This window comes from Falco punctatus (genome assembly GCF_963210335.1).
Source record: "Falco punctatus genome assembly, chromosome: 6".
NCBI classification, from domain to species: Eukaryota; Metazoa; Chordata; class Aves; order Falconiformes; family Falconidae; genus Falco; species Falco punctatus.
The window spans coordinates 1585377-1601203 of NC_137585.1; the positions used below are offsets into that span (position 1 = coordinate 1585377).

At 43.1% G+C, this 15827-nt stretch overlaps 1 protein-coding gene across 3 annotated transcripts in view; it reads left to right on the forward strand.

The window, feature by feature from the left end:
- The window catches only part of MAN1A2 (mannosidase alpha class 1A member 2), a 144628-nt gene that overhangs the window by 88742 nt on the left and 40059 nt on the right, over positions 1-15827 (forward strand). For all 3 annotated transcript variants that reach the window (XR_013928736.1, XM_080391112.1, XM_080391111.1), the window contains exons 6-8: positions 721-815; positions 3409-3532; positions 3941-4034. Coding sequence is in view for 2 of the 3 variants with exons in the window: in XM_080391112.1 (XP_080247238.1) it covers positions 721-815; positions 3409-3532; positions 3941-4034 (313 nt within the window). In the remaining variant the exon portion in view is untranslated. The remainder of the gene's footprint in view (positions 1-720; positions 816-3408; positions 3533-3940; positions 4035-15827) is intronic.

Sequence of the window (15827 nt, forward strand, 5' to 3'; positions counted from 1 at the left end):
GGCTTGTTTAACCGATAAACATTAAGCTCTGAATAAGCCTATTGCAGATTTATGTTCCAAAAGTAAGCAGAAACAACACTAGAAATGAAGGAGGTTTTGTCTTGTCAGGAATTTCTGTGAGTAATCAGATTTGAGAGGGAAGATTAAGCCTATCATTATTTTCTAATGCATTATCAATGAAGGAAAAGCCATAGAAAATTGCGGGTTTTATATGGTTTTTTTGATATGGTTTTGCATCGGCAATGTTCATAAAAGAACAGGAACTTTGTCTGCACTATAAATCTGTCTCTCATTAAGAAGATATTGGAAATTTGTAAAAGTTAAAATACTTGTGTGGGGGTGGGGGAGCTGTCTCTTGATTTCTAGCTACGAAATTTAAAGTACGATTTAAAGACTGCTTTGGAAAGCACTTAAAATTCCTAATATTGGTGGAGGGAGGTGGGAGGAGAATTGATATTCTTTTTTAATAGGAACCTAAGCACTATCGCTGGAGAGCATGGAAGGGAAGAAATGAAAATGACAAGTTTTCTTTTCATGTTGAAATCGTAATGAGATTTATAAAGTGAGCAAGTGAAAAATAAATGATAAGTTAATATATTTTTTACAGTGTAAAACTTTTCTAATACAAAGAGGTGGGTGGGGCAAGGAAATTTCAGCCTTTATAATTCTTGGAGATAAATCAGACTTTGTAACTATTTGCAATTGATCCTACTATCTTAGGTTTTCAAGATCAAAGCAGTGCAACTGGCGGGAAAACTTCTTCCAGCCTTCAACACCCCTACGGGTATACCATGGGCAATGGTGAATCTGAAAAGGTAACGCATTTTCTTTTGTGGGGAAGTGTGCTCCTCCTCCCTCTGACTTCAGGTTAGTTACGGCATACGTCAGTTTTCCTTAGCAGTAGAGCTGTAAAAGATGCAGACAAATTGGCATTCCTGGCACTTCGGGGTAACCTTAATAGAGTCCAAAGCATTCTACCTCGTTAACTGCAATAAATTGTGACCGTGACTTATTTTTTTTTCTTCTCCTCCTGATTCTGCAATAATTCCACATGTCGTTAGAACGTACCCAGCGTATTTTGCCACGTGTTGCCCTGGGGCTTAATCATTGGCTCTCTAGTCATTAAAAAACCTATTAAAAACCATAATAATTTCCAGGCAGTGGTTGGATTTACTGGGTTTTATGTACTGTGTGGGCTGTACGTTACCTTCAGAGGACTCATAGTGTCTGAGAAGATGGTGGGACTGAAGGTAACAATGAATTTACAGTTCAGCTGAGGTGTAAGGAGCAGGTGGTGAGCCCGCTGGGGTCCCTGCAGGTGGGGAGGCTCCTCGAGGTGGCTGTTGGGCTCGGGTGCCGGCGCAGGCTGCATTGCCCTGGGGAAGGGCATCGCCTTGCCCGATTTATCTGGAGCTGCTTGTTCAATGCCGGGATTCCCATCGGCTTTTGGGAGCGCGGTTTTGATGTGAAGTGTTTTGTAAATTTTTATGTTCTTAAACGGTAGCTGAACTGGGATGCGTGTCTGGGTTGTGTGCACAGTTAAGCAATTCAGCATAGTAAATAGCAGGGAGTTCTTCAATTGTTTTAAATCTTACCCTTTTAGGGGAGATATTTGTCATACTTTGTTAGATTGCGAAGAGGTTTAGGATTTCTTTAAGACTATCAGCCTCGTGTGCCACCTTGTGAAGGGGAAGAATCCTGACTTTGTCGTCACCCTCAGGTGAAGCCCGAAGCCCGTGGAGCCGGGGTTTGCCCCTCTGCTGGTGCAGGGTCTCACCACCCTTCCCTGGAGTTCTCTGCTCTGCTTGGGCTGCGTTTCCCCCTCCGAGGCCGTTTGTTGGACCTCTCTACAATTAACATTGTTTTGTTTAAATTTCGTGATGTGCTTTCTGCACGGCACTACGGTTTTACTCAGCCTTGTGTTCTTTCCGCAGTTTCCTAGGGCTTGAAATTCCTCTAAGTTACTATTTTTGCTTTGTTCAGCCCAAGCCTGTGCCGTGGTTGCCGTGTGCTTGGTGGGCCAGGGTGGCCACGCTCGCGGGCAGCACGGCGGGTTCCCTGGCTCAAGCGGCGCGGGCGGCGAGGTTTCGGAAGCTGAAGCGGTCGCTGCGTGGGGGCTGCAAAGCACAGGGCTGGTGGCTCGGGTATGGGGCGCAGGCAGGACGGCAGGGCCAGGGAGGAGGGTCTGCAGTAGGCGGAGGGGAAAGGGCTGGGGTGCCTGGAGCTCCCTGCGTTGCCGGTTCTGGTCCTGCGGCCGCTGTGTCGGTCCGGCTGAGGTGCAGAACCAGCCGGCGTCGCAGCAGAAGCAGCGCCTGTGTGCCGGGGGCAGGGGCGGCAGCAGGCGGGGGCGGGGGGGCGTGCGGCTGCCATGCAGTACAAGATGAGACCTGAAAAAAGTATTTGGGGAATTATTGACTTGTATTGTATTAGGTTTTGTGTTCATCATGAAACACCTAATTTTCTTTTTCTGAGAGCTGTACACCAAAAAAGCCCCGGGCCAGCCATGATTTTGTCTCTGCGCTCTAAGCAGCGGCTCCTGTGTTTTAAAAGGGGTTGTCAGAGCTACCAGGACTGCCCTGTGAGCAACATCTTCCCTTTACGTTTCCTCTTTCTAATTTGTAATCTAAAAAATAAGTAAAAAGACACTCCTGAGTGGTTGTAGTCTTACTGATAACTGAAATCTTTTATGAGAGGAGGTAGAAGTAATCTCCAGGAAAATGTAGTTACCTTCAGGAATTAAAAGACCTGATCCTGGAACGTGGTGAAAAACTCCCATTTTCAGTGAAACCAGAGGGAATTCAGGAGTTATGACTTAGCAAAATAGTATTTCTTAAAGTGCAAAAGACACGATTTATATGATACTTGCTGTTGATTCTTTACGTGAGCCTGAGGAACTCGTACTGTTCTGCCTACGGCAAGCATGCTGGTTTGGGGTGCAGGTAGGATAGGGCCTGCTCCCGTCCTGCTGGAGTGTCCGATACTGCCTGGAAGCACATCCCACCCAGGCCAAGGGGACGCAGCAGATGTCCAGCAGAACAGGGAAGCGAGTGCTGCCACCTTCAGAAGCATCCTCCTTCTCTGAGAATTGCTTTTGATTCACGTCCTTAGGGACATACAGTGAATAAACAACTGAGGTTGTGCCCAGTGTTAGGTCGTTATATTTCTGTGATGTTGAGATATTATTTCTTTTAATCAGAGGACTTTATGTTGATGAGGTTACGGTATCTTCTTTCCAAAAAGACCCAACCAATGAGCCAACTGATCAATCGAACCCCAACTCCTGTAATCTGAAGTAGGGGTTAATATTTTGCTGTTACTTGGTTAATTTGCTGCGATGTTTTTTACTAGTGCACAGTAATTCTGAATCTTGCTGTTTTCTCTTTTTTATGCATATTTGTTGGAATTCAGTGGCGTGGGTAGAAACTGGGGCTGGGCTTCTGCCGGCAGCAGCATCCTTGCAGAGTTTGGAACCTTGCACATGGAATTTGTCCATCTCAGCTATTTGACAGGGGACCCTGTATACTACAACAAGGTGGGTCTCAAATTCAGGTTTTTATCATACAAGTGTCTCTTATGCTGTTTCATCATAAATTGCAGTAAAGGGGAAGTACTTTCTATATTGAATTGTGTTTGCATTCTTGGTAGCAGGTAACTATTTTCATACTTGTATTTCTTTCAAGTAGAAATTTATGACAACACAAGTTTTCTTACATGTTTCAGCATACATTTAAAACCCATAATTTTTAAACATGTTTGTGTGAGCAGTCCTTTAAAAACAAAAACGTACTAATCTGCAGGAAGCCCTCAAGAAAGCAAGCTTCTGGGTTCAGATTAAGAAAATTACTGCTGAAAGAAAAAAAAGAAAAAAGATTAGATTTAACTATGTGCAGAGAGCAGATGAACCTTGTTAGTGGTGATCCTGATTCTTGATTTAATTTAGGTCATGCACATTCGGAAGTTGCTTCAAAAAATGGATCGTCCTAATGGACTTTATCCAAATTATTTGAATCCAAGAACAGGCCGATGGGGTCAGCGTAAGTATTCTTATTTTATTCATTCCTAATTAAAGCTCTACTTCTTACTTTGTTGCTGAGTGGGAGATCAGAAAGACTACTCTGTAGGGTACAAGCAGAATTGCTTGAGAACATGCAGCGTAGCAGTGTAACTTGGGCTTGAGATCTCCTGAAACCGATTTTTGCCTGTCACTCTCTGAAGGCACCAGCTCAGTTTTTATGGTACTTCCTGAAAGCAGCTTCCTGCTCGTTCTGGTGCCTGTCCTTTTAGCAGTCAATAAAGTCTTCAGTAGCAAAGCATGAGGCTGCAGATGGTTTCCTCACTTTGGTTTTGTTCTGCAAACCATCTGGTAAGTGGCTTACTGTACAGTAACGGGGAAGTGATGTGCGTTGTGGTGGTTAAATTGGAGTTCCTTCACCTGGTGTTAGGGCCGACGTTTACAAACATCGTTCTTCTGCTTAGTGGCATGTGGAATGGCACCACGAGCCTCCTCATAGATCCTGCTGGTATCAAGGTCTCATTTTTTATTTTTAAAAAGGAAGGGGGAAGGGGCTTTGGAATAAAAAGAAAAAAATGTTTTTGTTGCTGACAGCGTGAGTGGAGAGAGAAAACACAAAGTCACAAACACAATTCTTTTTCTTGAAGTGATTCTTCCAGGAAAACTTGAGTGGTGTAGTGCTGTCAGAGTGGGTGTGATAAGAGAATCTTTTTCTTCAAGGTTTCTGTTCCTGTTTCTTTTATGAATGCAAGTTTATTTAAGAAAAACAAGCAAGATCTATTTATGAACTGTTTGACATCATTGACAGGTTTCGAGGATTTCAGTGGTCGGCATTAGATACCTAGCAGAATGTGTTGTGGCTTGCAAACAGAATTTGCATCTGCCTTGGAGCCGGTGTACGAGGGACGTGCGTGCGGCTGGCGTTGCCACGACTCTGAAAAGAGTCACCTCATGCCATCATTAAGGCCAAAATTCTCTCCAAAGCATCTAATGTCTTTGAGAGAATAGTGACACCTTCTAAGATGGACACATGGGTAGATGACAGAAATTCTTCAGACAAATTTAGGTTGATCAATGCACTCAGAAAAAAGGTGAACAAATAAAAATATTCATCTAGTATTTATTCCAAAGACATTTCTACCTTGTTCTGAAATAATTTCTTCTATTGCTTTTTGCTGTTCCTAACGAGTTGCTCCTGCTGCTTCTATCAAAGGTGGTCTAATGTGGCGTATCACCTGGATTCTGTAGGGGCTGCCTGTCAGTTGCAATAGTAATGCTCAGAATTAGCAGCTCTTGAAGAAAATAATCCTGGTCACTAAGAATAAACATACAGTGAAAATTTTAACTTTGCAGAAGTTTGATGGAGCTCAAACATACTATTTAAATGAATTTGGAAAGATAATACACTTGGGACTAAAGCTTAGGGTTACAGGCTGAGACTTAAGTTCTTAGGATAAAAAGAATAAAAAGAATACAGCTTCATAGAGCCTTTAATTTTTCTGTGCTGCTCATGAGTCACAAACCTATTTCCTCTAATTTGGTTGTTGGGGGGTTGGGTTTTTTTTGTTTGTTTTTTTTTTTTTTTTTTTTTTTTTAGCAAATAAGCTTTCAGTTACAGATAGAGATGTTCTGGTAGTATTTCTAAGATTTTTCCCCAAATGAGCAAGCTTCTATAAACGTATCTTGAAATTTTTTGGGGGGGAAAAGATAGCAAGAATTGATAATTCTATTTTTCCTTTTGCAGACCAGGTGAGAAACAGTCTTTATTGTGTCTTTGATAGATTGCTCCTCACTGAAATCTGTTTGCAGAAGTTTAAGAGGTTACAGTAAGGGTGCATGTGCTCTGGAACCCTGGACACGTGAGCTGGAATAGCTGTGGCTTAGGCAGGAATTTTCCTTCTGCCTCTCTTGCAGAGACTGTCCCCTGCATCACAGCAGCCGGTTACGTGAGGGTGATGCCTTTATGCGCTGCATCTCAGTTCACTGGAGGGCTGGGGTCTGAGTCTGTGATACTGATACTGCCTTGAGTCCCATTGTTGTTGTTAAGGGCAGGCGAGGCTTTCATGTCCTCCTCGGAAGGTAATTTCAAAGAGCATTGTGTTTGGCTTGTTACTTACTTTAGTACTGGAAAGGCTGAGACAATGGGAAGAGTATCAAAGCGTAACTTCTCTTCTTGCAGCTTCTGGGAAGGCTGCCCTTTTCATCTTTGCTGTGACCTTTCCTTTGATGCATCTTACCTTGTGCAAAGTACCTTCTCCACAACTCTTTATTTGCCTAGATACGTGTAACTCTTGACTCTGACCTTTCTGGGGTTTGTTTTTCTTTTTTTTTTTTTTTCCTCTTCTGCCTCACTTTTTTTTTCCCCCCCTTCTCAGACTTTTTTGGCTCAATTTTAGTCAGCTTTTCTATTAATTTGTACAGTATTCCATCTAAGTCATGAGGGGTATGAAACAGGTAAAATAAATCTACCTAAATACACTGTTGAAGAAATATGGGATGTAGCTGCAATACAGCATCATTCTAGCAGTGGGTTTATTTTTTGTTTCCGTATCCGTCATTCTAGCAGTAGGTACATTCTAGTGGCGGGTACCTTTATTCAAAGTAAGAAAAACAGCAGTGATGTGCACATAGCAGTCTTAATATCAGTTGATTGTCCAGAGAGTATTAAACAAAATATATAATGGAAGAAACCACTGAGGTCAAGTTTTCTCAGTGTTTATTTTTTGTAAAGAAAAAATTTAGATGATTTGAGTAGAAGAGAAAAGATAGTATTTCTGTGTTGGTTTTCTGATTAATTTTGTTCTAGCAGGCTGATAGGTAGACTTGAATACTTAAAGGCCATTCCTGTTGTGAGACAGACTTGTGGAAGAAAAGTGAAGCCTCGTTCTCTTGGCTTTGCTGCGGCCCCAGGGGCCTGTAAGCCGGCTGTAGCTCTACTTGCAACAAGAGTTTATCTACCTTGATACCTGGTAACGTATTTCGACACCTTCTCTGAGGTGTTTGCACAAGGAGCCTGGGTACATCCTCATTTTGTGTTTTTAACCGAGAAAGCTCACGAGGACTGCATCTACTTTGACTTGCCATCCCAAGAATTAACTGTTAGCGTGAGCCACTAATGTGCCTTGAAATACCCCATCTGGAAACCTTCCCTTCCTTTGTCGTCTTTGCTCCGGGGATCTGTGCAGTCGTTGATGCTGCCATGTAAGCAACTTCTTCGCACATGTAGGGTCTCACGACATACTGCCTTTCTTTTTTTGAATCTCAGATTTTGCAGAATCTAAATGTCACGTTGGCCGTCAGAACGTTATATGAACTGGATATAATTCGTAAATGCGAAGCTTATATCTCAGCTGCGGGTGTTGGGAAATCAGAGTGTTAAGTCAGTGATAGGTTTTATGGAGGGGGAAGGTGATATTTATTTGTTTACAGAGTCATTAAACGAGCCTGGTTTTAGCTGCTGTCATTTTCTCCTACGTTTAATTCACTGATACTTGTGGGTACCAAACCACTTCCAGTTGTCTGGACTCAGAGAAGAAAGGGACGCTGGCTACCCAGTCCTTTTCACCTATCTAGGGTTCTTGGATGATGATGATCTAGCTTTTGGACAGATCTTTCAGAGCTTCTGGACATCAGCAATATGTTACAGCGTTTTTCTGTGCCTCAGAATACGTGTGTGTTTAGCCCGCGCAGATCTGAGGCCATGTTGCTGTGCCTTGTCTGTTTTCAGTCATTCAGATGCCTGCTTTAAATGTGGTCCCTTCCCTTGGGTTAGGGGAAGGGGAACAGTGGATGTGACATTCTGCAACCTTGTCGCTGTCCTTCTGCTGGTAGGGTGCAGGGTCCGATGAGTCATTTTGCTGCGGTTTGATTAATCAGAGCACAGGCCCTTTGATCTCAGCGTAAACAGTGTGTTCTGCAGTTTCACTGCTGGGGAGCGATGCTCTGGGGACAGTGCCCCAGCCATGCAGACCGTCCTTTTTGCTCATTGTTCCGCTGGTGCTCACAGAGATACGTGTTTTCATTCAAAAACCAGTCGATGTTTCTGAGACAAATACCTAAAAAGGTATAATCAGTAAAGTAACGAAACCAGTCAATTAGTAACTATGGTTTTGTCAGGAAGGATGTGACTGACCGTTGCTTTCAGGTTCTTCACAAGCTGTCGCGTGGAGTCATATTGTGTGACATAAATCTAATCTCTAGCCATGTCTTTGCAATGTTTACATTTTTATGAGCATGTTTCCCTGTGCATTTAATGCATTGAAGCAGGGTTCTGGGGATGGATTACCTCCTTTCTTTTTCTGCCTGCCTCATGAAGCAGCAGCAGCCAGGGCCAGGAGCCGCAGCAGGCAGGGCTGCACATGGGCTACTGTTGCATCCCATCATTTTTTTTTTTCCATTTAATGCCATAAAACCCAACCCTAAAAACTGTGGGGGCAGTGTCTTCCTGGTCATTGCTAAATCTCCGTGGTTTCCAGTGAAAATGCTTCATAATAGAGCTGTACACGGTGGGGCCCTTGCTGCTTGGAGCAGGAATGGAGCTCATTATACCCCAGAGGAGGAGAATGATGTCATGTGTAGGCTAAATATTTGTGCTTAAGATTGTAATGCGCAGGTATTAGCACAGCGTGAGTGGCGTGACAGACAGCTTCTTAATGGGTTCTGCTCAGGATTTGTCAGCTCACTGGGGATTCTGCTAGAAGGCAGAGCTATCATGCCCACAGGAGTGTTGACAGATTCAATTTTTACTTACAAACTGAGGTGATGGTCCAGTAGGAACAAGTGATTTACAACACTTCTGCCTTCGGGTTTCAGTTTCTGTAAGATTGAAAGGAAAATAGCCAGCAAGAAACATTTTCTAACCTCTCACAATAACCTACATTTAACTCTGTTAGCTTTTCATTTCACTTGGTGAGTGGCTGGTTTGGTGTAAGCATCAGAACTTTGAATTTAGATTATTTTCAAAAACGGTGACAGTGCTTTCTAGAGGAGCCTGCTAAGCAGATACAACTAGGATTTTTATTAAAAGCAAGAGATTTCAGAATTGTGGAAATTATTTGGTACTGAAGAAAGGTGATTTTTTTTTAAATGAAAATATATTGAGAACATTTAATTCTAATTTGCATTTGCAAACAGGTTAGCTGAGAATACCAACTAGAGCAGCAATAACAAAGAAAACACCCATTTGCATGTTATTGCCAAGTCAGGACATGACACTTGTGTTTGCAGATTTCTCTGAATTGGGCACTTTTCTGCTTTCCAATAGTGGAATAAATCACTGCATTTCATCTGGTTCCAATATCTCTTGCAAGTGATAGCGTCGTTGGAGGGGAACCCAGATCGCCCTGACTTCCTGCAGCTGGGCTACCTGTGGGATTACCTGGGCTGGTTACATTAGCAAGCTGTCGGCTTAACTAAAATCTGGTTTTAAGCTATATATGGCTTCCATATGCAAGAAAACAAGCAGAAGTACCTAGTCTATGTTAGCCACCTGTGTTTATTACACCTTAGTGATATGTGAGCACATTAACAAGTTACTGTAAAGTGAGCTAGTGTGAGAATTTACGGTGTGGGCGCTGAGTAACTATTGCTATTAGGAATGTAATAGCAAATACTGAAATTACCACCCCTGAATGCTGATGTGATGAATGTTCAGACTGCAGCCTGTTCCACAGTGCTGTGTTCACGTCTCCTCACTGAAAACAAGCCCCTTAGCAGGCAGATTTGCAAGTGGACTAAGTTAAAAGCATGATGAGGGGGGTACCCTGGTAGTGCAGTTACATCGACCGACATCGTGTTGCTGGTGAGTCCTTGTATGTGTATTAATGCACGGAATTTAACTGCTGCCTTTCACGTACAAAGTGATGACTGGTCTCTGAAGACAAATAAGAGGGTTAGACATGTTGCCTTAGCACCTTTTGGTGATGTTCTCACTTCCTTGCAGTTCCCTGCATCTGTTACTACAGAGCAAGTAAAGCACAACCAAGGTGGCTGAATGGGGGAAATCTGTACCCTCGATTTCCCCGTTGCTTGTGCTGTAGGCTGGCCTTTAAATGAACCAAAGCAGATACCTTTGTAGATGTGCATGTTTCAGTTTCTTCAGGTGGTCTTTCATTTCTAGCAATACATTACTAAATTAAACCAAACCAAGCACTTTTAATTTTAAAATATTATTTAGAGAAGGCATCTGTTGATTTAACTTAACTGGATGAGATTGACACTTCCATTAAAATGGTGCAATTTTCACAGGTAGAAAAAAACAATAAAAACAATTTTAAATTATTGTCATCAAGTTAGTATGAATACTGGATGAATATTCCTAATTTTTTATGCCTCTCTGTACAGCTGGTTCTGCACTAATGCTCTTGGGCTGAGCTACGTAATTAATGGAACTGCTTAATTTAAACTCTTGCAGGTAATAGACAAACCATGAGCAATACAACCCATCTATTTTCATTTGTCATATGATGTGGTATCAAATACATAGCACCATCTGTCTATATTTGTCAGTATTTAAAGGAAAACTGAAAATAAATTTGATCTAAGTGTTTGTAATGCAGTTTGTTAAAGAAGTTCATAAAACCACTGTGTCCAGCAGTCTCCAGGACTTGGAGATTCCTCCTTCCCAGTCGCTGAAGCCCAGCCAGGCAGGGGTCCCTCCATCTCAGACTGATGGATGCAGCTGCTGCTGTTACTGGGTGCAGGTCTGGCCAGCAGCGAGGCCGAGGATGTGTCCTAGAGAGGTGCGCGCGTATGCTGCGAGGAGGATAATGCGGCTGCCCGCAGGCTGCACCAACGGCGCTGCCTTTGTAGCACCCGGCGCCGCCGTGATGCGCATAAACCATACGTACAGGTCTTGCTGCTCCTTGATGTCCCCTGTCAGGTAGATGCATATGCTTGCACGCTCCTTGCAAGTGCCCGCACACTCGTGGATCCGTCAGCACCCGTGGGGCTGGCAGCCTGCCCGATGCCTGTGCTCGAGCCCTGCAGCCCAGGCACAGCTGCCGCCTCAGAGCTCGGGTCTTTTCAGGTGCAGGTCTCCTCCTCCTCACTGGTGTGTCCAGCTTGACGTTTGCTGGTGAATTCCATGTACACACATGCACTCGGGGTTAAGTTCAAGGAGGCGTGGGGAAAACACAACACGGTTGTTTCCAGTTGCCAGCACATAAACCACCATATGGACCTGCAGCCCCTTTCTCCAGTTGCTGGCACTCTGACCATGCAACATGCTTCCCAGTCCCTCCAGTTACTGGCACCAGACCTCTCTTGTGTGCCAGCCTGTCGAGGTGCTGGCATCTAGCCCTGCCAGCTCTGCAACCTCTGGCTGCTTCTCCAGCTGCTGATGCTTGCACCTTGCAGCACTCACACGTAGGATAGTGAGTGGGGTTACACGCTAAACCAAAGGATTTAATAAGAAGATAAGGCAGTCAGTGCTGGTAGGGTGCAGGGCTCAGACAGACAGCTGTGGTGATCTACAGCCTGTTTATGTGCGACCAGACCCTTTTAAGCCACCTCGTCTCCATTTTTTCCCCTGTTCATTCCTCCCCAGTCCACCCTGATCCTTCCCTTTCCGTCCCTTTGGCCCTAAATAGCTCATAAAAGTTTTATCTAAAGCCACAGGCCCTTTCTGCTGTCCCATAAATAGATTTTACAGTTCTGCAAGTCCCCTGAAATATCTCACAATGCTCATGACAATCATGTTGCCCCCTTCTCACCAGCGACAAAGTTCAGGGTGGCTCTCCCACGTTGTGCCAGAGAAAAGTTCCTTCAATGGCCCGTCAATCAGTAGCTGGAGAGTTCTGCTCCGGGTTATTGTTTGTTACCACCTGCCTGTTAATGTCCATGTTTAATTTACCAATTTCCTTGTCATTCGTTACTACTTCTATACTGAGTATTCCTCACCCAGATAACTTGATGAGGAAGGTGCTTTCCCATTCTGTGTACCCCGCGTGAGGATGCTGAGAACGGTCAGCACATCGGCTGGAGGGTGCTGTCCTGGCTCTCTGGAATGCAAACTGTCAAGGGTGCTGCAGAGGCTGATAAGTAAACGCTCTTTGGATTTCTATTATCGGCACTTTCATTGTTCAAATTAAGCAGGAAGCCCTTTCAGTCTTCGCACCTACCTCTGGGAGATCAAAGCCCTTGCAGATTGTAAGGTGGAGTGAATAATACTGAGAAATGAAGTGATCTTTCAGAAGATCAAAGATATATTGCAGACAGATATTTCAGATAAAAATATAATTGTAGCATAAACTAACAGGTTGATAGCCTAGTTATGGGTAGTGAGAAGGATGCCAGTATTGGATAATTCCTGTCTTTGCCAGCTGCAGCTGCTAGCGTTCTCCTTTAATTATGAAGGTGCTTTGAATTTTCTGCCCCCCACCCTTACATTGTTCATATATTTACTTAGATGCTTTGTTTAGCAGAATTAGTCTCTTAAATGTTATCTGTTAATACCCCTACAGGCTCTAAGAAACCAGCAACACCAAGAGTTGCAGAAAATCAAGTTGCGACATATAATGTTAGGTTCTGGCAAAAAATCCATAACCCAAAAGGTATCGGAGGGAATTGTGCCAAGCAAACCTGTATTTTACAAAATGTATTTTACAAAAATCTTCAGATAATTGCCTTCAATTTCGAACTGCGGGTAATAGTTTCTAATGCTTTAATTCTTGGGTGATTTTTTTCCTTTCGGTGCAAGGAAAAGATTTTTCTTTCTTAAATAGAAATGGTGCAGGATTAAAATAAATTATCTTGTCTATTGTAGAAATACTTGTAGGAATAGTTCCCAACCTGACTTCATCTTTGCACATGTATTTGATTTAGCAAGTGAATTTCTTTTTTTATGTGTGGTTGGAAAGTCAGTTATAGAACTGGAGATGTGCAATCTGCGAGGTGGTTACTTTGCTGACTGATGCAAGCCTTTATTGAGGTGGGTTTTTTTTTATTTCAAATCTGCTTTCAGTTGAGTACATTAAGAACAAATAAAAACACAAGATGATTATTAGACTTCCAGCAGCAGGCATGCACGTACCAGTTGCGGATGAGGAGGTGGGGGTGCTTCTCTGCTGTTTAATTTTCTTTGCTATCTTGACAGATGTCCTTAATTTTTCTTTCCAAAATATTGGGTCTCATTCTGTATTTAGGAACATGCATGTGTTTTGAATAGAAAATAATCTATGTAATCTCTACTGGGGAATTCCCCCTGCCCTTTTGCTTTACAACCTGGTACAAATGTAATTAACTATGTTCCAAGAAAAGGTTGCATTCAAATTTGTTTATTCATTAGAAGCCAAGAGCAAGTTAATCTGGTAAAACTTTGCTTTAATGAAATACAACAGAGCTGTGCGTTATAGGGAATAATGCTTTCTCTAAGTCTACAAGGTTAAGACATTTCACTGGTCTGTTGAGCAAGATGCTGAAAAAGCTGAACAAATAAAAGCTTTGTTTAGTGTGTTAAAGATTCTAGTGTTGCTGGAAGGTTAAACATGTGTATGAATTATGTATTTGAAATGGAGTGTCTATAAATAATTCCTAAAGGCAGGAGCTGGATATGGTGTTAACTGGGTTTTGAAAGTGCTTGCATACGTTACTGTGGAAAGAGGTGAATATTTTATTTTGCTGTACCACCAAACCGTACTTGAGAGCATGATCTTGGTGGGGAATGAATCAATATCTAGAATTTTAAATCTGTCCTGCAACAGCTTTAACATTTATTTTCTTTGCTGTGAATTCAGTAAATTAATTTGCATGAAGAGGGTCCAGCATGTCTTAGGGTACTGCCTGGTATTCCTGAGGGTTTCATTTTTTGGCTCTGCAGACAGCTAACTGAGAACAGCGGGGGAGTACAGAGGCATCCTTCAGTACATGCTCTGTGAGCTCCTGTGGAATCTTGCTATTTCTTTAACAACTGATTTTTGTCCTAGGGTCTCCGTATAGGTAAACTGTATTTTTGAACTATTCTAGATTTACTCATTTCTTACTAAAGGGGAGCCTGACAAAGTCCGGTTACAAACTTGTTGCAGCCTGATTACAGCTATGTGTGTTTATTTTATTCCTTCTGCATCACTTGCTGGAGCCTGTGCACCTCTGGTTCTGTCAGCGTTGTTCTCCAGCCCCAGATAGATCCAGATGATGCATAACAGCCATTGCGTCTCATTCTGTCTGCAGCATGTGAGACTTCATAGTCTGAGTTACATGTGGACGCTTCCAGTTTGGTGACACTGAGGGAAGAGGGTCTGTAGTTTTGTTCAGTGGATGCTGAATGTGTCTTCCTGATGAGTGCTTTTAATCGTGCCGTTCCGCTGGGAGCTGGGCTGTCCGTAGCAGCGAGGTAAAGTACCAGCTCCTCTTGGGCATCTGCCTGAAGAGATAGCTGATGCCTGGGTGCAGAGCACGCTGTAACGCTCCTTGGCCTATGTGGTCAAAACAAAAGGGAAGGATGGCGATGGCTGCAGTGCAGACATGGGCTGTGGTACCTCAGGCTCAGTCGTAGCATGTGAACGGAATGATTCTTACCATCAGCACAGTGTCCTCGCACCTACTGAGTGACCAGAGCCTCGGCTGGCTGTGTGCGCCGGTCAGGTGTCTGTCATAAGAAAAATGAGAGAGATAGACACAAGTCTAGAAGGAACAAACATGCAGAGTACCTGGATTTGTATTGCAGGGGGCGTAATCTGTAAGTACATAAAAAACAGAGTGAGTCTCGCGTTGCTCCTTTGACTCTTTTGACTGCCGGCGTTCGTGTCTCGTGTACATATACACGTGTGTGTATGAGTACGTGAGCGGCCGCGCTCTTGGTAAAGCTTGGAGGAGAAGGCGAAGTTGGTGACTGTGGGTTTGCCATTTAATTTTGCATAGATGGATGTTGGGTTAGATTTAGTCTAGTAAGGGTTTTCTCTCTCCCATGTTTTTGGTTTTAGTCAGGAAGAGGAGAGTTGAGATCTTACAGGTGAAGACTGAGGTGAATAAACTAAAGGTTGCAATGACCTTAAGAGCTTGGCAGTCCCCCACATAGACACTGTCCTTCAAAAGGGACTCTAGGGGCTATGGGCACATACCTACTGCAGCGTTGTTTGTAGCAGGTGATGTTACCACCCCATAGCTGTTTTTTCACAGCCACCTTATCAGATAAAAAAAAAAGTCACCAGAGGTAGACGTGTACCTCGCTTCCCATCGATCCACTGCAAATTCCAGCAGCTTCCAGTTGAAGCTGCCGCTGCAGGTGGGATTACACTGACTCCAGACTTGGCAGAGGCAGGCATGCTTCGTTCAGGGGCTCTCAGTGAGTGTCAAAATCTCAAAAAGGCAACTTCAGGTGATAAAAGGCCACGTCACTTTTCACTAAAAGCACCAATGTTTAATGTGTTGTTCATTTTCACAAACGGACTTGATGTATTTAGATGACTAGTCTTAATTCGTGGACATGTCTTCTAAGAAAAGGTCTCAGTCTTTCCAGAATTATAAATAACAGCTGGAATGTTTTGAAGTTTTAGGGAAGTTTGAATACAAAAAGGAAAGTATTTGTTCCAGCTGTGAGTTCCTGAGTGTGAAAGGAGAGTCTCTTGTAAGATGCCAAATTAGGATACTACTTTGACACTGCAGAATCAATAGCTGCATTTTGTTTGAAGATGTGTTTTAGTTCTAACGCGAGTTACCTAAGTATGTGTATGTTATATATATATATTGGGCTAGCTGTACTTGCTGGTCTGTTTCAAATTATTTCTATTGTCTTTGCACACACCTGAATTGGGCAAGTTTGAGAATTTTAATCTTTAGTTTGATAATCACTACAGTTCTAGGAAGTCATTTTCCTCTA